Below are 23,081 nucleotides of genomic sequence, written 5' to 3'. Positions count from 1 at the left end.
AAAAATGACTTTATTCAACAATTTCCTTTATTCAACAATTTTTTGTGCACCAAAAAAACAAACGACTTTATTCAACAATATCTAGTGATGGACGATTTCAAAACACTGCTTCATGAAGCGTTGCAGCTTTATGAATCTTTTGTTTCGAATCAGTGGTTTTGAGCGTGTATCAAACTGCCAAATCACGTGATTTCAGTAAACGAGGCTTCGTTACATCATAAGTGTTTCGAAATTTCAGTGGTTCACCACTGGGGGGCGTGACTTTGGCAGTTGATACATGCTCCGAACCACTGATTAGAAACAAAAGATTCGTAAAGCTTCGAAGCTTCATGAAGCAGTGTTTTGAAATCGTCCATCACTAGATATTGTTGAATAAAGTCGTTTGTTTTTTTTTGGCACACAAAAAGTATTCATAACATTAAGGTTAAACCACTGTAGTCACATGAACTTATTTAAACATGTCTTTAGTAGCTTTCTGGGCATTTGAAAGTATTAATGATCTTGCTGTTGATGCAGGCCTCACTGAGCCATAAGATTTTATCAAAAAAATCTTAATATGTGTTCTGCAGATGAACGAAGGTCTTGCGGGTGTGGAACAACATGAGGGTGAGTAATTAATGACAGAATTTTCATTTTTGGATGAACTAACCCTTTAATGGTAGTTAATTACAACATTTACTAATAAATTATTAAAATCAAATTTTGTATCTGTTAATATTATTTAATGGACCTGAACTCATATAAACCAACTATGGACAGTTGTATTTTTATTAGCTCATGTTAACAAAGATTTGCTCATGTTAGTTAATGCATTAACTAACATTAACTAATAGACCTTATTGTAAATTGGTTAACACTTTATTTTACAGTGCCCTTTTTACGCATGCTACATGGACTTACTGTAGTAATAACAGTAAATTATGCATAATTACATGCAACTAACCTCAAACTAAACCTTAGCCCTAATTATATAGTATGTTGTTAATTAATATTACTTACATGTATTACTTACATTGTAATAAGGATTTTAAGGTGTCCTTGTTACAGTGAAATTACACATTTAAGTAATAAGAATTAACAATATGCACTTACTATAGGGTTAGGTTTAGACTTAGAGTGTGGTTTAGGGTTAGTTGCATGTAATTATGCACAATTTATAGTAATTACTAAAGTAATTATGTGTAACATGCGTAACAAGGACACTGTAAAATAAAGTTTTACCAAATAAAGTGTAACTGTAAATTGTTACCATGTTACCATTGAGCTTAACTAAATTGAACCTGGAATATTCCTTTATCTGTACAATTAAAAAGACCCAAAATAAAGATGCTGATTCTGGATATTCTGCTAGACTACGCCAATATATCTTTTTAAAATATCTGAATGGACCTAGTTTTTCCTCTTTAGGACCATTAACCTTCTCTTCTTCTCTCCGCTCCCCGGTCTCATCCAGCAGTAATTCTATAGTTTAAATGCATGGTGTCAGGTGCCTTGTGGCGATGGGTGAGGGTTCTGGCCTGCATGCCATGTTAAGAGTGTTAGCGGGCATATAGACGGGCAGCGCCGCCCTCCCGCATCCATGTCTGATTAGAGTAACGAACAGAGGGCTGGTCCGTCATGCCGCATTGTCCCTCACGTCGGCCTGAATCACATGGCTCCTCGGAACCGAATGACTCAGTCAGTCATCGTATACGACAAACTGGGCCGCAAGCAGGGGGGCTGCGATGATGTCACAGACCCACCAAAGGGGATCCCCTCTTAAAAATGCACGACTGCACCTAAATGCATGGACATACTGAAAAAGATATGGAGAAACAAACAAAAACAGCACCAAAGGGACATAAAAACAAGCTAATTATCTCATACGGACCATCTGTACCCTCTAAATCATCGATTCAACCCGCGCTCACGCACACGCAGGTCTATTGAGGGTCATCACATACAGACGTACTGCTTTATACACTTTTGTATTTCCTTCCAAACTACCTCTTCTGATTCCAGGGGCCTCTGACACTCTGCCTGAGTGCCTTCCAGTGTCTGCATGTCTGTTGTGAATAAACAAGCACAAACCTGAGTGCCGTTTCCAGCAGTCCGCCCCCATCTCCCCTTTCTTGCTCTCGGCCTGTTTGCATCTCCGAAACTCACAGTCCCAAACATGTGTGTGCAGCTATATGTGTATGTACATGAGCGAGGCCAGAGCTATGATGTGCTTCCTCAAGAGCTTAATGACTCTCAGCAGTGCTGTCAGAAACACTCGGCAGAGTCCGGCACTTAAGGGCATATGTTTTTCCCTCTCCTCAGCCGCCTGCAAAGAGCGACAAACACACACAAACAGAAGCTCCCAGCTACGGTAATGAAATCATTCTGCAGTGAACCCACGGAAAAGAAGGGCAAATACTGTACGATGTGAGAAATAACTGTAACCCAATAATAAACAACTTGTGTTAGGACGCTGATACAGAAGGTGCGCTTATCAGCAACAATATATGCAGGTATTTGCAATTAATGGGTTTGCATGTTGTTAGTCTGTTTACATATCTAAATGAAAGAAAATGCAAATTATATTTTCAGAATAAAGTTTTGTAATACACAATATAAATGCTCAGATTACGAATAATACGTTTTTCATAGTGCCTACCTTTCTCTATAAGAAACGCTCACAAACAAATAAGCCTTAAAATCAGGTGCAGGACAATGAATGAAACATTTAGGAGTCACGTGACTTAGTTGACAAATTAGATTCACTCAATAAAAATGGTTGTGTAGAAGTACTTAAACTTAGTGAGTGCATACAGCTAATATACATTGCCCGGCCAAAAAAAAAAAAAAAAAAAAGTCGCTGTTTGGATTTTAATAGGCAAATACTTAAGAGTCTATGAATGGATCATTATTACAGTGATAATACTTTTTCTACTATGTTTGGCAACAGTTCTTTTAACCCTAAAAGATGGCGTGTGTAGCTTTTCATTTCTTAAACAACCATGTATTAAGATGTATCATGGCCATATTCCAGGATGACAGTGTCAAGATTCATCAGGCTCAAATTGTGAAAGAATTGTTGGGAGGGAGCATGAAGAATCATTTTCACACAACACCTCTGAGTTTTTGGGATGTGCTGGAGGAGACTTTATAGGGTGCTCACCTCTTGCATTGTCAAAACAAGATCTTGACCAAAAAATCATGTACCTCTCGATGTAAATAAATATTGTGATGTTATTTCCATCAAGAGGTGCATCAGTTTTTGGTCAAGATCTTGTATTGACAATGCAAGAGGTGAGCACTGTAAAGTATCCTCCAGTACATCCCAAAGACTTTCAATGAAATTAAGGTCTGGACTCAGAGATGCCAATTCATGTGTGAAAATGATTCTTCATGCTCCCTCCCAACCATTCTTTCACAATTTTAACCCTGGTGAATCTTGACATTGTCATCCTGGAATATGGCCATGATGTGTCTTCCTACATGGTTGTTTAAGAAATGAAAAGCTACACACTTCATCTTTAAGGGTTAAAAGAACCGTTGCCAAACATATAACATGCTAGAAACATAATAAGCACTGTAATAATGATCCATTAATAGATTCTTAAGTATCTGCCAATTAAAATCCAAACAGCGACTTTTTTCTTTTTTTGGCCGGGCAATGTATCTTAAAGTAGGCCTATACCACTGTAAAAAATTATTTTCACGATTTGTTATCGTAACATTTTTTGTGTGGTTCAGATAACACAATATTTTGAGTTTCTGTTGATTAAACCAATTGTCTTCATTGTATTAACTCAAATTTTTAATTTCAATGAACTCAAAATTTTAAGGCAACCAGATAACTTTAAGTTAAAACAACAATTATTTTTTACAGTGTATACATAGTTTCTGTATCATTTAGATTCAGACAGAAAAATTAATCGCAGTTCAGTGAGGGAATCAGATGTAAACAGCTCTGAATGATTCACTGAGTGAGTGAGTCTGAATGAAATTGTCAATTATGCCGAGCGCACAATTTTAGCCTAGATTTTTACTCACTGAGTTTTGTGGAAATCGTCAAAAAATGCCTGAAATCTGATGCAAATCTGCGGTTGTTCACGTGAGTGACAATCGTTTGTGTGTATTATCAAAGACTTGATATGAGAGAATCACAGATTTGTCGCTGAGAAATTTAGCATTCTAAATATCTGGACCTGTCTGCAACTCAAGAGTCATGCAGTGTGAAATGTGTTTTGACTGGAAATTACATTGGCGATGACCTACAGCCAATGAGAGAGCAAGATACAGGGCAAGGGAAGGTTCGGTGGAAGGAGCTATAAACCTGCAAGAATGGCTTCTGCAAGGAACTATTCTCTCCTTCATATTCATATTTTCGCTGCAAATCATCACACAGACAACTTGTATCGCAAGCTTCTAGAGCTTTTAAAGGAAGAAATCCAGTCTTGAGAACTCCTGACTCATGAGTGATCTTACTTTATTTCCTGTATCACTTTTTGCATGTTGTTTGGTGGAAATGTAGTTTGTAGACCAGTCAGAGAAGTCAGTGATTCTTCCATTTGAAATCTTTTGTAATGTGGATCCCCTATACCTGATCCATGATGTAATGTGCACACAACAGGAACTTAATGGTACTGTCATGTAGTGCGACAATAACAGTGATCCGATGACTTCGTGTAGCGTGTTCTCGGCAAATCATAGTGTGTTCCTGTCATTACATGGAAATTCAAGGCTGTTTCGTGAATCTTTTGACTGACTCATTAAAAAGAACCAGTGCATTAGAGTCATTTGTTCGCATATCAGACATCTGGCTGTAGGAAAGACTGGAGCGCATATTCTGACAAATATCTTTGGGGAGTGACAATGCCTACTGCATAGGCGGTATAGTTTTACATAACTTACAGATCATCACTTTACATAAAAGTCAAAGTGTTGTCTTGCGGTATCATTCTCAATATCTTATGTTCTGAAGCCATTGTCTATTGTGCCGGCGAAAGGACGGGTTTGGTTCTCCAGTTCTGTTGTGGAAAACCAGTGTTACTTTTAAAAGTAATGTGTTACAATATTGTTTTATTCCAAAAGTAACTTACTGCATTACTTAGTTACTTGTTATGGAAAGTAATGTGTTGTTACTTTTGCATTACTTTTTCTCACCTGGGCTTGCTTGTTTTTACTTGGAAAAAAAAAGTAATTGAAAAGTAACATAACATTAATTTCCATAAAAAGTAACTAAGTAATGCAATAAGTTACTTTTAAAAGTAATGTGTTACAAAATTGTGTTACTCCAAAAGTAACTTATTGCATTACTTACTTTTTATGGAAAGTAATGTGTTACGTTACTTTTTCTCACCTGGGCTGGGCTTTCTTGTTTTTGTTATATTTTCTGCAAATACAAAATCCCTTTCTCACCAAAAGTGAAATGAATAAGTGTCAGGCTGAAGGAAATGCACATTTATGCCTGTACAGTAGAGGGCGCAGCTCTAACAAGCCTTTCAGCTCTGTTGCCATTCTGGATTGCAGAAGAATAGGATGCAGAAGAAGAATGTTTAACTAAATAGAGTACCTCAGGGATGATACATTTTTGTAGGCAAAACCCGGAAGCGAGTTAGCATTTTAGGGCTTCCGGTTCCAACGCCGTAAAGTCTGTGGTTTTTTTGAATGGGTTTTTGCTAAATCACCTGAAATAAGGTCTGTGGTTAACAAAGCCTCTAAATATTTTCACGTTTTGATCTATGACATAAAACACACCAGTTATAACCCACTTGTGATTTTTTAAGCTTTTACTGTGTCTTAAAAACGGCAGTTGCTAACAAATTGCTAAAAGGGACTACTTCCTTTGGCGGGGACTTTATACGCCATCATGACAAACGGGATATTTGGACTGCATTTCTCATGAAAAAGTGTATAAGTATTCATAACAGCGCAGATCATAATCAGCGAGCATGTTTTTAAATAAAGTTATTTTTTAAATACAGTTTGAGGAAGTTTGGTGGTGATGACGTTGATCCGCGACCATGGTGTGCTGTAGTCCGTTTATAGCCTACTGTTAGCTTTTTATATCTGACGACTTTATTTAGGCTTCAAAATGTATAAATGTTGTTTTAACTTGTAAAGATTATCTTGACAGACAAAACATGTAAGTGTCATAACCCTCTGTTAAACATAGAGCTTATTTTCTGCGATTTTCCATAAGTCTATGGGAAAAATTAATAGGCTTTCGATCGAGGGAACCCGTGCGCCGCTAACTTCCGGGTTGGCCTACAAAAACACGTCATCCCTGAGGTACTCTATGTCAGGGGTTCTCAACCTTTTGCAACTCATGGCCCACCAATGACTGTTTAAAAGCATTCCAAGGACCACCTTTCCAAATATGATAGTATGAACAAAGAATAACAGAAAATTCAAAAAGTACAATGGTATACTCCACTGTTAATCTGTTATGCCACTGTAGCAGACTAGGTCAAATCAGCTATATAGATGAAGAGGGGAAGAGGGGAAATCTGCATTTCTTTTCAGAAAATGATCCATTTTATAGTAACATAATGTTACGGCATTTGATCAAACAGATGTTCAATTTGACATTGCGACGTGATTGGTGTTGCGATATTTAAAAATAAATTACCTTTTAGATAATGCATCTTGACTTGACTGTCACATAATATGTGTTTTTGGTCACAAATGTATAAGAATAATTAGATAATTAGAAAATATCAAGATTTGTCAATTAAAAAAAAATTAAAATTAATTTGGGTGTAGTCTAACACTGCTTACGTGGCCCACTAGATGGCGTCCCACCGGTTGAGAATCACTGTTTAACTAAAGTCATTTTTGCTTATTTGTAGGGTTGAAATTGATCATCAAAAGGTCAGCAGCAAAGAAATTGGTTAGTAAAGTGAGGTTAAATACAAAGAATATATTTGTTTTGTAATTTAACATTTAATTATTGCAGGTTTGCATAATATTGCGTAAAATGAGTTTGCATTTCACTGTTTTTATTCATTTTGAGGAATACTGAATGTTTTTGTGCAAGTGAGATGAGTAAATGCATGCTCACATTTAGTCTAGAACTACAACAACCATCATGCACATACAACACCTCTGCACAATTACTACTGATTTCTCTCGACATGGGGACAGGAGAGGTCAGTCAATAGTGGGAAAACATAGTAACTGGCATTACTTATTTGAAAAAGTAACTCAGATATTTTGCTGTAAATTTGAAAAGTAATGCATTAAGCTACTTAGTTTTGCTTAATAACTTACTTGTATGTATAATATATTTAGATGCCTATATATATTTAGATTTAGGCCTATATTTCTTTTATTTTCCCCTAAATGTAGGTCTATCTCTTCACACAATTAACATTCTTTATTACTTATTTTAATACTTAAAATACCATAGGCTATATAGGCTTTATATCTTGTAAGTAGCCTAAATATCCAACACTCGTTGCATTAAATCTTTGACTCTGTGAATCTCGCCAGTAGGTGGCGATAAATTAGTGTCTTTTAATGAGCTATTAGTGAGTCATTTTATTATTAATTCAACTGATTTGTTAAAAACATTGATCGTTTACAATACAATGGACCTGAACGAAACGATTTGTTCACTTATACAATTCATTCGCCATGCAACACCAATTATATCTTACGCGTTCCACATAAAATAAAACATTAGAAAGCTGATATGTCTAAAGTCTTGTGAGTAAACATTGTTTTAATGATATTTCTCAAAAGTGCTGTACACTATAAAAAATTATTTGTTGGCTCTACAAAAAAAAAAAAATTACCACAACAGTTTGCATCAATTTTTTTAGTAATGACAACTTTGAGTGAATTTACATTCAAACAACAAGCTACACTGAGTTAGAGGAACTTAATAATTTGTAGCATAAACAATTTTTTAAGTTGATTACTCAAAAAAAATTAAGTCGCTCCAACTACCAGAGTTGTAGCCCTGGAACCAATTAATCATATCTTTTTCAGTTCAAATCCACAGCTATTATAGCACATGCTAAATGCTTAATGCAACTTATTTAGCTTGTATAAACAATGGTAACCACAAAAACGTCAACATTACAGAAACTCTTTTAAATGTCAAGCATAACAGGTCTATCCCTTCACTAAAAACAAATAAATTAACACTTAATTTCAGCATTTATTCTCCTTATCCATTCCTATGCAAAGCATGTTGGAAAAGTTACTTTTAAAAGTAATGCATTACTATATTGCATTACTCACTAAAAAAGTAACTAATTGCGTTACTTGGTTACTTTTTAAGAAAAATAATGTTACATTACTTTTGTGTTACTTTTTCTCACCTGGGCTGGGCTTGCTTATTTAATTTAATATATTTAATTATCACATGTTTGCAACTTAAAAGGTTTAATTAAAAGAACAAATTAGAATTTTTAACTTTAAACCATGCATTTATTTAAGCTGAGGTAACGGGCCCCCTGAATTACTTTTTAGAGTAGGCACTATCAAACCAGCAGTCACGCAAGAACAAATATCAGAGACACATCTTAAAACAAGTTTAAACGAGCAATAAATAAATAAATAAATAAACTCCGTTACAGCGGTCACATTTTTATAGGCCTCATCCACACCAATTAGATTAAATCAAGAGTGATTACGAAAAGTGAAACAGCAGCGCGCTTGTCACTCTAAATCGCCGCTTTCCTCCATGTCAGAAGCGTTCAGTGGTAAGTCGTGTCAGGATAGCGCTGGTTCGACATGCCAGGGGTGTAATTTTTTTTACGACACTACACGGTGATGCACCCACTGGGAGTGATGACTGTTCATTTAACGCAGCGTGAGTTCAAGATCACTTTCTCTCGAGTGCACACTTAGTGGACACGTACAAAGACTGAAGCTCATTATAAGTGAAGGCATAATGCGAGGGGAATCTCATCTTTAAAGAACACCTTTCATTGTAATAACCATAAAAACAAACATTGAGAACTGTAGATATAGACTAATAAATACACGGGCATTGAAAATGTCCTCGTGCTACAGGATCATTTTTCTAAAAAAATAAAAATAAAATATTAGCTTATTGCACGAAATGGGAGCGTTTTCCATTTTTAGTTTTGTGTGTGTGTTTGTTTTAGATTTTAAACATTCCCTCAGACAATTAATATATAAACTATAAAGTTTTATTAAATGCAATTTAACAAGTGTGTATGAATTGATAAATTGTGCCATATCGAGCTATACGCAAACATTTCAATGCATTTAAAAGTTAACGGGATTGAGGTACCAGAATTGTAAGTTGGGCTAGCCCATTTAACCAATGCCTTGGGCCACGGTGTTTTTTCTAAAGAAAATGTGAACATTTGCTAATACAGCAAAGAGAAGACAAAAGAGGACAAAAAAATAGAGTATCCTATAGAAAAAAGAAAATAAGATTAGGTTAGTAGATTGTTGTGCCTATAATAACATGAGTAAAAGTTGGTGTCATATCGTCTTTGTTAGCGGTACTGTTTATGTTTATTGGGGAAATAAAAGGCACATTTGTCGTGATTATTACACTTTTTTACATAATTTTTTTTTATCGCAAATGGGAGGTTGAAATTACAGTATGCCTACACTAAATGAACAAGTTAAAATAAACTATCTTTCAAATGTATTAAGAACAGAATTTAATTCTTACAATTATCCTATTTGAACGCGTTATGATTTATTTTTGCCTCCTCTGCTGGTAGAATTGGCTATGTGTGTAAAACGAAAAACGAGAGGCCTATTCTCCGAGGCTAAATAAACTTCAAGAAGAACAATCCAAAACGAAGTGATAGTGTTAGATCACTGACAAAGGTCTGGTTTCGTTAAAGAGAAGTGTGTATGAACCTGCCTTTACTGCGCTCTCGCATTAGCAGGCTGTGGACGACAGGCGCTGAAATCGTGTTAATAAGCGGAACGGCTAGGTTACAGAACACCGCCGATTCACGATCACACAAATACTCAAGGACAGGTCCCTTCGGCCCCGGGGCGCTTGCGAAAGCAGGCCGCATCTTACCAGTGAAGACCAGAGACCGGTCTCATTTAAGTTATTATAAGTTCAATACACATTCGAATCGTGACACAAACCTTCAACATAATTGAACTTAAGTGTGGCAGACATTTGTGTTGGCATGTGCACGAGCTAGGCCCTGTTTACAAACAGCAATAACAAGCACTTAAGCTTTTATTTTGGTCATTTAGGACCAGCAGGCTTATTTTTAAATCATTTAATGATTTGTAAAAAGACACTGCATCTGATACATGAAACAAAAGCAGTAAATGAATGAACAATTGAAAATTTGGAAGAAAAAAAAACAGATGGTCATAGATATATGTTTTAATTATAAAGACATATAAACAATAGGCTATACAGTATGAAACTCATGTCGCAACGAGATCAGATGCTTTGTAGGCTTGATCAAGTAGTTCTTCACAGTTGTACAATACAATCAAGTGAATTGTGCAATAACAAAAACAAAATCTTTTTAGGCCAAACATTTGAGAATGTTATACCGTTTTTCCTAATACACTGATGGAGGTGAGACAGTTCAGCTTCCGTTTATTCATTTCTGACAAACAGGTTAAGAAATTCTTGTATGTGGGCAATTGCAGTAAATTGCATAGTTCACCAATAACGCAGAAATCGAAAAAGGTTTGAATTAAGAAATAAATCCTCCGCAAGCTGTGAGCAAGTAACATAGAATTTCTTTATGTTTGTTTTTCACACAAATAGTCATTTTTAATCCTTCGCTTGGGGAAAAACAGAAAGGCTTTAGAAATTGAGGGGTTTAAAAGCTTATTCCAGTAATACTGTGTGCCTCAGTTATTTAACATTATTTGTTGTATTATCTAATAAATCTGGATGACACATAGTTATTTAGACACGTAGGGGTTTTGAATCAAACCTAAGCTCATTCCCAACAAAACCATTCGAATTCAGAACAACATAAGGATGAAGCAGGAAGAGTTCAGCTCGTGGAAGTCAAGGCTTGTCGTTGCAGTGTTTGAACAGATTGGACGGGGTCCCGGAGAACGAGCTGCATTTCTCCGCACAGGTGGCCAGTGCCGTGCTTGAAAACGGATACACGGCCGCCTGTCCGAAAGGCGCGAGCGCGGTGGGAATCGGTGAAGTTATAGTCTGTCCTTGGTTAAGATAAGCCACCAACCGGCGCATTTCCTCCAGCGCCTGCGCCTGCATTAGGATGTAGTTTTTTGCAAGAAGCAAAGTTGCGATTTTAGAGAGTTTTCTCACGGACGGACTGTGCGCGTAGGGAATCACAGACCTCAGGCCGTCCAGCGCGTCATTGAGGTCGTGCATGCGTCTCCGCTCGCGCGCGTTAATACTCAGCCGAAGAGATCTCTGCTCCTTCGGCTTCTTGGCGAGAGCGCTCGGGTGCTTCTCTTCGTCGAACCCCGCGCCTCGCTTTCGAGACTCGAGGTGGTCGAAGCCGTCGTCTTCATCGCTGGTCTGCTCTCCGCCACTTTCGTTCGACTTTCCTGTTTGACCGGAGAGGAAATCCGCGGCAGGTGTGAGGGAGAAGCGGCCAGGACTTCCAGTACCATGGCCAGCGCCGAAGCCGAAGGCGGACTGTCCGTAGCGCTGCGTCAGGTCCAGCAGGGTGTCGTTGCTGATCGATTTCAGCAAGTTTTCTTCGCCGACATTCATTTTGGAGAAAATAAATAAAAGTAAAACAAAAAACGGACCGGATGGAAAACTTTCGAGCGCGCTCTTGAAAGCTTTCTCGCGCTGTCTTCTTTCTTTTCTTTCGTGGGTGTCCTCCAAAGGGCTGTTGAAAATGAAGTCACTTTTTGATAGAGATCTTTCTTCCCCTATCACGTCGAGCACTCGCGTAACGCTCTTTCGCGCAGACAGTGATGTTGTGTGCACTTTAGACGCCTCGTCTGAACTTGCGCGCGTTCTTGCAGTGCGTCTTGCCCTCGCCCTGGGCAGATTGAGACTGGCGCGCAGTTCTACTTGCAAGTGAGTAAGAGCGTGAGGCCCCGCGGGATTATCACTCTGTCCAATCAGGAGGGCGTTTTAATTAAGAAGATTAGAAACTGGCATGCTCCTAAATTCAACTATAGCGATGATAACTGCCGAACAAATGATGGCATAATGTAATACAGGGCAGGCGCACTGTCGTGCCACTGTATTATTCTGTAATACCGTATCAGTTACAGCAAATATTGCCATAACAAAATGTTTTTTAACAACTCGTTTTATTGTGTACATTTTTTTTCTGCCACGTTCAGCCACGTGAACTAATTAGGAAACAAATTTAGGCTGTCTTTTAAGGAATATAATTATCACTGAATTCGTTTTTTATATTTGTACCGTGGACACAAACAGTTTTCCAATAAAAATCATAGAGATTCAGTTTGTAGTCCTAAAACTGGGGCAAAAATTGGCATTTGTTTCCAGCATTTGGGGTCCCTCAGAAATTTTCTATGGGTTTTTAAAAATGTTTTGGTCTTAAGAGTTCGGTGGTTAACATTACTAAAAGAAACACATATACGGTCAAACATCAAGCATGAATTACAAGTTGCAACATAAGGACTACAAATACCATAAGGACCTGCTTGAGAATTCACGATTTACATAGTATTTAACTGCACCATAGAACAGTTTAAGTTTAAGTCTCTTTGAGTAAGTTAAACACAGATTTTATTTTAAATCCCTGTTCTAAAATCCTATAAGAAATGCCTGAGGGAACTAAAAGAAATTCCGGGTTAGCCAAAAATTGACGCGACGACTCTGTTAAATTTGAATATAGGTGACAAATTTTAAGCAAGTGGAAACGTTTTCTCTAGCTCGCCTCGCAACAATATTTTTCTTTTCCCCATGCAGGCTAAATTATGTTATTTGCATCTGACCTGACGTGTGTCTCTTGTTGAACACGGAGGAAGTGAATGGGAGAGAGCACGTGCTGTGAGGGATTAATCTCATCGTCTGGATGAGGCCAAAAATTCTGCTTCAGCACCTACAGCCAAAATCCAAGGCTGTTACCTACAACAAATGTGAAGATAACAAAAAATTTTGCAGGTTGGTAAAATCGTAACTTTGAATCTTTAAAGATGAGGTGGCTCGTGGCCTTTCTGTTAGTTTATAACACAGTTCTTGGGATTCTAAGGGGAAAAATATATAATTTGAAACATATCGCTCAACAGTTGTTTTAAACTCTTTCTAGAAAAAACAAAACAAAAAGACATTCATGGAGCCAATCAAAGGAAGAAATAGAGCGCTCAATTAAACAGACTTAATGCGAAGATGATGCACCGCCATCTTGTGTTCATTTAAGAAAAGCACAATTTCTAAACAAGACAAACATAAAGGAATAACTAGAGTAGTTAAAGGGTTAGTTTACCCAAAAATGAAAATTCTGTCATTAATTACTCACTCTCCTGTTGTTCCAAACCCGTACAACTTTTGTTCATCTTCAGAACACAAATGAAGATCATTTTGATGAAATTTGAGAGCTTTATGTCCCTCCATAGACAGCTTGCGCAACAAACTTTGACCCTTTAAAAAATTTGAATTGAGAATTGAGTGGTTTAGTCCAAATTTTCTCTAGAGACTTGATCGCTATAAATATGATGAACAGATTTAATTTAGGTTTTTGTTCACATATGAACATAAACAGAAGCTCAACCGAACCTGCTTGATGCACAAGAGCAAACCTGTTGCAGAACACACAAGAATAATCCTCATTGGTTCTCACACGCGTCACTTCCGTTTACCACAACTGATGTGTGTTAATAAATGTTTATATGTGAATAAATTCAATCTGTTTATCATAAAGCGATCGTGTCTCTTCAGAAAATTTGGACTAAACTGCTCATTAGTTTTACGATCTCTTTATGAACTTTTTCAAAGTGGTAGAGTAGGCTGTCTGTGGAGGGACAGAAAGCTGTCAGATTTCATCAAAAAGATCTTCATGTGTTTTCCGAAGATGAATAAAAGTCTTACGGGTTTGGAATAACATGAGGGTGAGTAATTAATGAAAGAATTTTCATTTTTAGGTAAACTATCCCTTTAATATGCAATTAAAATCAATAAAACAATATTTAATGTTGATAAAACATATAAATGTTACTATTAAAGCTTCAAACCTTAAATAATTTCCAGGAAATTCTGTTTACAAAAGCATCCTCTGATATTGAAACAATTTTACATTTCCATTTTAATTTTATTTAAAGGTTTAGTTATTTTTTTTGTGTTTTTGTCATTATTTTGATAATAAGAGTTGAATTTTTATTTCAGTTTTAGTTATTTTAGTACATCAAGTGAAACTAAATAAAAATGAGAAATGTTGCTTTGGCAACTGAGTTTTTTTTTATTTTATTTTTTATTATTATATCTCATTTCAGTTATTATTACTTTTAATTTAAAGGTGGCTTAGAATTAAAAATTGAATTTATCTCGGCATAGTTAAATAACAAGAGTTCTGTACATGGAAATGACATACAGTGAGTCTCAAACACTATTGTTTCCTCCTTCTTATATAAATCTCATTTGTTTAAAAGACTTCTGAAAAACAGGCGAATCTCAACATAACACCGGCTGTTACGTAACAGTCGGGATCATTAATATGTACGCCCCCAATATTTGCATATACCAACCCATGTTCAAGGCATTACACAAGGGCAGCCAGTATTAACGCCTGGATCTGTGCACAGCTGAATCATCAGACTAGGTAAGCAAGCAAGAACAATAGCGAAAAATGGCAGATGGAGCAATAATAACTGTCATGATCCATGATATCATGATATTTTTAGTGATATTTTTACTATTACCATCGTTTCTTACTGTATTCACGGAGACAAGACTAGTTATTTTCATTTTTTAAACACATGCAGTCTGTATAATGCATAAACACAACTTCATTCTTTATAAATCTCTCCAACAGTGTGTAATGTTAGCTTTAGCCACGGAGCACTATCAAACTCATTCAGAATCAAATGTAAACATCCAAATAAATACTATACTTATGCGATTAGACATGCTGCATGACGAACACTTTGTAAAGATCCATTTTGAGAGTTATATTAGCTGTGTGGACTTTGTTTATGCACTGTTTAAGGCAAGTGTGAGCTCCGTGGGCAGGGAGCAGGAGAATTTAAAGGGGCCGCAGCCTGAATCGGCTCATATTTAATGATGCCCCAAAATAGGCAGTTAAAAAAATGAATTAAAACAATCTATGGGGTATTTTGAGCTGAAACTTCACAGACACATTCAGGGGACACCTTAGACTTACATTACATCTTTTAAAAAGACGTTCTACGGCACCTTTAACAAAATGAAAAGAAAACCTAAGATTTTGTCCTAGACTGAGTCCAAATGAATAGGATTGTGCATTACTCAGACTAAAACACGAGCTGCTGCTGTTGGAGGGAGAATATTCTCTCTGCTGATCTATTTCAGTTTTGCAGTTTCTGTTGAAAGTGCAGTACTTTAAATAGTGAATTGAAGGCCATACAACCATATATCTACACTGTAAAAATGATTTTCATGATTTGTTTTCACAACATTTTTTCTTTTGTCAAATCAACTTAATTAATGTGGTTCAGATAACATAATATTTTGAGTTTCTGTTGATTAAACCAATCGCCTTCATTTTATTAACTCAAATTTTTAATTTCAATGAACTCAAAATTTAAGGGCAACCAGGTAACTTACTTTTTTAAGTTAAACCAACAATTCTTTTTTAACAGTATATAGAGAGGACAATGTGCTTTCTCGTATAACACACAAGGGGGCGCTGCTGTAAAACAATTCTGGATTGTGTTGTGAAAACACTAGAACTATTCAAACATTGCATCCTCACACTACAAAAGAGCACTATCATTAAAATATAAATAATATTAATTGCAACTAAACCCCTATGCACAGGCTGTCTACACAAGTGCACTTCACTGGTGATGTGGAATATCCAAAAATACAAAACTATGCCTGCCTGGGGGGAAAATATGTAAATAAACATGATTTTATATATAAAAAAAATAAGATTGTTTGATGTTTCTGCATAGCACACACAGCAGTTGTGCTGAGTGCTTTGAAAAGACAGATAAACAGATGGATGGATGTGTGGACAAACAAAGAGACTGACCTCTTTTATCTCTCTTGTTCCAGGCTATTCCCTTTGCTGGAGCGGCAGCAGCGTGTGATCAGCGGGAGATTTTTTTTGGGGGGGGGAGCAGAGGCGAGCGTTTCTCTGAGAGTTATCATTCAGCGTGTGATATCAGGCTCCGAGGCCCTCCGGCCAAACACCCGCCAGAGACGTCTCCTGCCTCTGCCCTAACACGCCGTGAAATTATAGGGCTCCCTGGCTATTGTAAGAGAGAGGTGGCACATTTCAGAGCATTCCCATTTTTGTCTGTGTCTTCAAACCATTTTCCACATCAGAAAGTAGTCATCATACACAGTCATTTTGGGCATGATGTTATATCTAAGTGTGTGCATGATTCCAACGGTGCTGAAGAGATAGGCTAACAAAAGCTGCACAAACCCTCTCGCTTTGAACATCACAACCACAGAGCATGGTAAAAATTGTGTAGTAATGGCCTGAGAGTAAAAAAGCAAATGGAATATAATCTCTCGGCCACATAGTAACCGCTGACCTTCTATCCACATTTCCATAATGATGGCAAACACACGTTTATGTGCGTGAGAGCTCAGTAATGCAAGAAACCACGTACGGCACAAGCAACAGAATGCTCGCGCTTTTATTGTTGCTAGGTGACTACTGGTGCACGGACCAACAAGTCTGACAAAAGGATCTTATAATTTAGATCAAATTTTAACAGCATCAATTCATGACAAGTGGCAGCAAAAACAACAAAAGCTATAACTTAAGAAGTAGTATTAGGATGATTTAGAAGACAACATAGGTCACATGATCACAGTTATAGCTGTGCTAGTGGAGATAAACATTTTATGCTCTTACACCGCAAACATTGATATAAACAGTCTTGAAAACAAGTGGCTGAAGCTAAAGTAAAAGCGATTTTTATGGACGACGTTAACACTGCGACCTCCGTAGAGGAAAATATATTTAACTACAAAACAAAGCATGATTCGGTTGTGTATTGGCACGCTCACAGTGCAATTGATCCGCTGCTCCCTGTTGCCACAGCAACCGCAGGCTAGACTACTCCAAGGTGACATGCCACTTGAGGACTGTGAATCCACTGAAGATCCCTCAGTAGTGTCCAGAGACCTCAAGGGGGCAGCAGCTGCCAAGAGCTGCATTAACAAGCCGCACTCCCAGAAAACGAGTCTCAAATTATCTTTGTGACACTGTACTGAGACTTTTTTAATTGGTTTCAGTATAAATAATCACATTTTTAAATATGTGTGTATAGGCAGGAAAGGAAAGGAGAAGGAAAGTGCTGTGTGTGTGTGTGTGTGTGTGTGAGTTTGTCACTCATCTCTCTTTGTACCTCTTGGATCGTTGTAAGGCTTCCATTAGCAGCACAATCTCCCTCATGTGAATTCTCATTGGAATTATAATTTTGGTCATTAGAGCGAAGCTTCTCACTGCAGTTTGCAATTTCACATAAACACGAAAAAACAAAAAGCTGCATAATGTGATTATTTCTCTAATGTGGAACTGCGCCAGTGAACCGGGGTCAGAAATGAACCCGGGCTCAGGGACAAAAACTCCCTAAATATTAAAAAGTGAGGGGGGCGAATATGCCATCGTAGTGAATTCCTCGCTTGGTTGTTTTTGTGTTAACTAACGTGACATGCAGTTTCTATTCTAGGCCTTTCTATGAGTTTACGGCGTCTTCAGACACTCCGTGACCTGTAGATGTCAAATATCTGTCTCAGAGGCAAGCAAAATGTTTTTGAATGTGTTGCTTATATGAAGTGAATCCCTGCAACTATGATCAGTACATCAAAATGGAGATCAGCCATTTATTCAAAATATATTCTAACAAAGCATATATCTTGTGCATTATTTACAGCTTTTCTTTTTCATAACAGTCCTCATTTTCAGATTTCAGTTTTTTTATTTTTTATCAGTTAAGTTTTATTTTAGCATCCTGTGCATTAATGAGAAATTTATCAATTAAATTGAATATAAAATAAAACAAAAATTAAATGCATTCAAAATTTGAAATACATTTTTATATAGAAAAAAGGCTCTCACTAGGGGGCCTCAGGATGACATAAAATTATAAAATTAATATATTATTGTTAATATAATTAAAATATTAAAGCTAAAGTAAATTATTTTAAATTATTATTGTTTTTATTGAAGCACATTCTTGTTCTTGACACTTCTGAAATCACAAAATATATGTGATTTATTAATATTAATGATATGTATGTGGTTAATTAATTTACCTATATCAACACTACCAGTTTCTCTTAAAAATATACCACTTAATGCAATCCTTAAAGGCCCCCTATATAATATAATATTAAAAAGAACTATAACTTTCTATTTTTGCTCTTTAAAAAGTATGCCTATAAATATATTTATTTACATTTATAAATTTAGCTGAATTAAATTATTTACAAGTGAGAATAATATCACACAGTAGTTAGGGCAGACTGTGTGGACAGTTTCCTATTACAGCATGTGGTACTAAAGAATTAAATGGCTGAAATCATAACAAAACGAACCAAGCAATTAATGAATTCCAAAGAATAAAATCTGAGCAAGAATGAACATGAACACACACACACACACACACACGTGATCAAAAAGAAACTCTCTCACCTCTCAGTAACACACTCATGAGATTTCACTCATTTCCATACCAGCACACCATCCCATCTCATCCCTTCTCTCTCGCTCTCTTTCCCTCTCACGTACACACACACACACAGGAGAGGGAGGAGGAAGTTCAAAGCTTTCCTCTGGATGAGGATGGCGAGGGTAGCTTTGATCTCTCTCTGACTAATTTGAAGATGTTCAGTTTAAACCTACAGGGAGCAGAGAGACAGACTCCCATATGCTGCAGTGCTGTACCATTCACTCCTGCACTAATCACATGCTTAGCCGCTCTTGAACGCACAGCCCCGCACCGACTGAGCATGCTCGACGGCGTCCACCTGAACGTGTCAGAAACAAGGTACACAATTGGCCGAGGGGCATGTCATTCGCGTTATCTCAAAGCTGCGCCCAATGTGGACAGAACACACAATTACCGTCTCAGCATCAAAACAGTCGATGAGAAAAACAACAACTGCTAGCACAGAAGGCGGGATGTGGGCAAGATGGTAATCGCAGGCTGAGTGCAGCACTTACTGCAAAAGAAACAGTTTGTTACACCAACATTTCATCAGATCCGCCTGTGACAAAACAAAAGAGTCATCTTTCCTGCTTCTCAACTCCAGCACTGCAGCACCATGCAGATTTTAGAGAGGAGCAGAGGAGGTATAGAAAAAGAGGGAGGGCTGCATGAATAATTGTTGAAGATATTTTTACTGTGACCCACTTTAAAGTCAAATTCAAACCTCTTAAAGGAGCAGCGCTCCGCGCCTCTCCCAACCGGAGACTGCGGAAAACCGCATCAGGTTAGGAGACTGCGGAAAACCGCATCAGGTTAGGATCAGCTCGGAGATTCCTGATGAAATTCACAATTTGTTCCAAAATAAAACAAAACAAAAAATTCAATGGTGTGACGTTTGTTAAAACCTTTTCTTGAATCACTACTTTCTTATTTAGCATTTTTTAGATGCCTGAAAGACTGGAAAATAAACAAAGCAGAAGTTAAATGGTTTTGTGACTGATGCCAGAGCTGTAATTTAAACGTTTATAAAATATAAGGGTTTCATTCAAAGTAGGCTGCTGTGCAATTTCTGCCCATTTAAATTGTAGGTGTACAGTTTTTCATCTGCTGCTAAACCATAATCAGAGAACCATTTGTGGCATTTGTGATTGAAATACACAAATAATCTGAGTATGGAAAAACAAAAACCATAATAATTTGTCTCGCATTGAACTCTTGAACACTATTATGACCGTGTCAGCTCCTATTCCTTAATGTACATACCATTGATCGGAGGAGCCGTTTCTCCTGTCGCACAAACATCTGGCTGGAGGCCCTGGTGAGCGCACTGCAGGGGACAGATGAGCTGTCACTGCGTCTGATTGATGAGGCGCTCGCTAAAGGATGGTCACCATGGTGATAACAGGTCACAGAGGTCAGAGAGGTCACACTGAATTCATTTCAAAATCTGCTGGAGCAAAAACAAACATTTGGAGAGTGAACAAGCACTTCAGGTAATAATGAGGAAAGGGTAAACAGATATGTTTTTTACTATCATTGCATATTATTAAAATAAATATACTATAGATTTTATAAAATAAACACAGAAGAGGTTTTAAAATAGCAACATTTAATCAGATTATTGTTAGAATGTGCTTAACATGGATCTTTTCATTCATTTTTCATTCAAAATTATCACTCGCTACAAAACCAACTGTTCTCAGACCATAAAACATAATACTTGTGTAGCCTACACTGTAAAAAATTATTTTCATGATTTGTTATCATAACATTTTTTCTTTTGTCAAATCAGCTTAGATGATTAATGTAGTTCAGATAACATAATATTTTGGGTTTCTGTTGATTAAACCAATCGCCTTCATTGTATCAATTCAAATTTTTAATTTCAATGAACTCAAAATGAAGGCAACCAGATAACTTACTTTAAGTTAAACAAAGAATTATTTTTTATATTGTAGATTAAAATGTATATTAATACATATCAACCACCACCAATGTGCAGCATCCACCTGGATGATGCGACGGCAGCCATTTTGCGTCAGAACGCCCATCACACACACCAGCTTTTTGGTGGAGAGGAGACAGAGTGATGAAGCCAATCAGTATTTATATGAGGATTAGGAGGCCATGATGGTGGATAGAGGCCAACAAGCAAATAATAATAATAAAAGTCTTAATATGGTATAATTAGTATTGTAGCAGTATTACCGGTAATAATAATAATAATAGTAAATATCTGCCATACAGACACCTGCATTACTCCACATGAGCCTCTATCATACACTCACTGAAGAGAATAACTGACTCTATGTGAGTGTGTGTATATATAATGAATCGATTTCATCCTGGCTACCATCTGTCTGTTTTTAACTTCTGTTTTCTCTTTACTTTCCTCGTCTCTCACTCTTTCTGTCCTCTAGTCATAGTGAGGCATCACAGTGTTCCTGCAGAGAGTTTTTAGACAGGAGGTCAATATTTAATGAAGTGACCCTCTTGTTAAAATGCTTTAAGTGCTCCTGTTCAGCACTAGAGGTTGGTTATGGCTTTTATTTATTCATTTAGGACCCTCACTCTCTTTCTCTCTAGTCCGTTCTCTGATGTTTGGAAGAAGAGCTGTGGTCGTTTTCACCAAGGAATGCCACTGCATCGTTCCATCGAACACACACTCTCTCTCTCGTTTGGAAACACACACATCAAAAGACAACTAAACACACACTTCTTACACCTTGATTTATATGATTTGGTGTGATATTCAATCATTTTAGTATATATGAACATGCCAGCACACTAATCGACATCTCAACCTGGAAAACAGTGGGATGACTTTGTAAATGTTCTCCAGCAGATGACTTTGAAGTTATTATTATTCCACAACAGACAGGTTGTGTATGCGAGCGCACAAGTCTGTGCGGGAGATCGGACAGCATATTTAAAGAAGTCATGCTCATCAGCAAAGTCTCCATAACACCCAGCACATCAATATTATCAGAAACTAAAAAGCTAAGGGCCAACTCTAGGAGATGTTCAAAAAAATCTCTGTTTTGCCAATAACTATTAATTAAACATCATCACTTACATCTAAAGGGTTTTCATCAAATATTTATGCTGAGAATGTTGAAACATGCCGAAAAGAGTGTGTTAAATGTGCCATAAACCCATGAGAAACCAGCGTGTGAGCACACACTCACATACATGTGAGCTAACATATGAACGTAATTTGAAAGGACAGTTTCTCTCCTGCATGTGCATGTGTGTCTATGCCTGTGTGTGTATCTGATCTGAATATGTAGGTCAAACAACCATATATGGAAAGCCTGAAAATTGCCAACTAGCGTACGCTTGAGTAGACACACTCTCACACACAGCAGTGCTAAACCCATTCAACGAACAGATCCGATCTTTAAGTGTTGAAGTGTGTAGCATTTTTGTCCTGCATTAAAACTTTGACTGTTAGACTCCACAATGTTTTGCACTTGAAGAAAGCTTTGAAACAATCTTTAAATCTTCAAGACAGTAAGAAGCGCAGGGCTGATGTTGTCAACTGCTTCTTCTCTTTAAAAAATCTTCCCCAGTATTTCTCTCTCTCAGTTATCACTGAAATATTTAAATGAAATTCCTTTTTTCCTGCTGGTTTTTGGAACATCAAATGAAGTTTTAATTGGATTTTTTCCGCCATGGTTCGTGTTTAGAGATTTTATTCATCAGTTTTTTCATTTGTTAAATCTCAACCTCTGCTGGTGAACCGCACACACATTTGTCCTCACAAGTCAGCGTTATCAGACAGAAGACGAGAGGGAGGGATTTGGAGAAAAAGGAACAGATTGAGCCAAAACAGTCAAATATAGAACATCTTGGAATAGTGTATCGAAGACTAAATTGTTTGAGCTGTTTGACACAAACATAAACACTTGAGATGAGCCCTGCATGCTCCAATCTAACTGTAAATGATGAAAAAAAATAAAAAATGCTCATTAGCATAGAGACAGGTTTAATCAAATCAGCTGTGGGTACAAATTAGTCAGTGAGAGCATAATGAGTTAGGAATTAATTAGAAACATAATGAGAATACAAAAATATGGGAATCCTGGCATCTGCACATTATCTTCTGGTCACTAGACTCCCAAAAGACCCTCTGCCTCAACCCTTTCTCTCTCTTTCTTTCTGAAAAAGCCATTAACATGACATAATATCTATTATATAGTGTAAGGTCATGACATAGCTGTTTGCATTTTATACCATGACAGAACAGTCTTGCCAGAAACTCCACTTCATCTCCGGTGCATCAGCAGAAACTTCTGCATGTGTCAAGACACCTCTTTCTCTCACCCATCACAATACGCCTCATTTGAGGTGTA

General features: G+C 37.1%; 1 protein-coding gene across 1 annotated transcript; it reads right to left on the bottom strand.

Moving 5' to 3' along the window:
* Window positions 1-10,845: 10,845 nt before the first annotated feature.
* On the bottom strand, window positions 10,846-11,647 carry bhlhe23 (basic helix-loop-helix family, member e23). Its single transcript, XM_067372239.1, has one exon. The coding sequence runs from the start codon at window positions 11,645-11,647 to the stop codon at window positions 10,964-10,966; it is 684 nt and encodes a 227-aa protein (XP_067228340.1). The 3' UTR covers window positions 10,846-10,963.
* Between the last annotated feature and the right edge of the window lie 11,434 nt (window positions 11,648-23,081).

This window comes from Chanodichthys erythropterus, chromosome 20 (genome assembly GCF_024489055.1).
Source record: "Chanodichthys erythropterus isolate Z2021 chromosome 20, ASM2448905v1, whole genome shotgun sequence".
Classification (NCBI taxonomy): Eukaryota; Metazoa; Chordata; class Actinopteri; order Cypriniformes; family Xenocyprididae; genus Chanodichthys; species Chanodichthys erythropterus.
This window is presented reverse-complemented; position numbering and strand designations above follow the sequence as displayed.

Excerpts from the sequence above, each read along its gene's own strand:
- bhlhe23 (XM_067372239.1), bottom strand. The coding sequence starts at position 11,647 with ATGAATGTCGGCGAAGAAAACTTGCTGAAATCGATCAGCAACGACACC.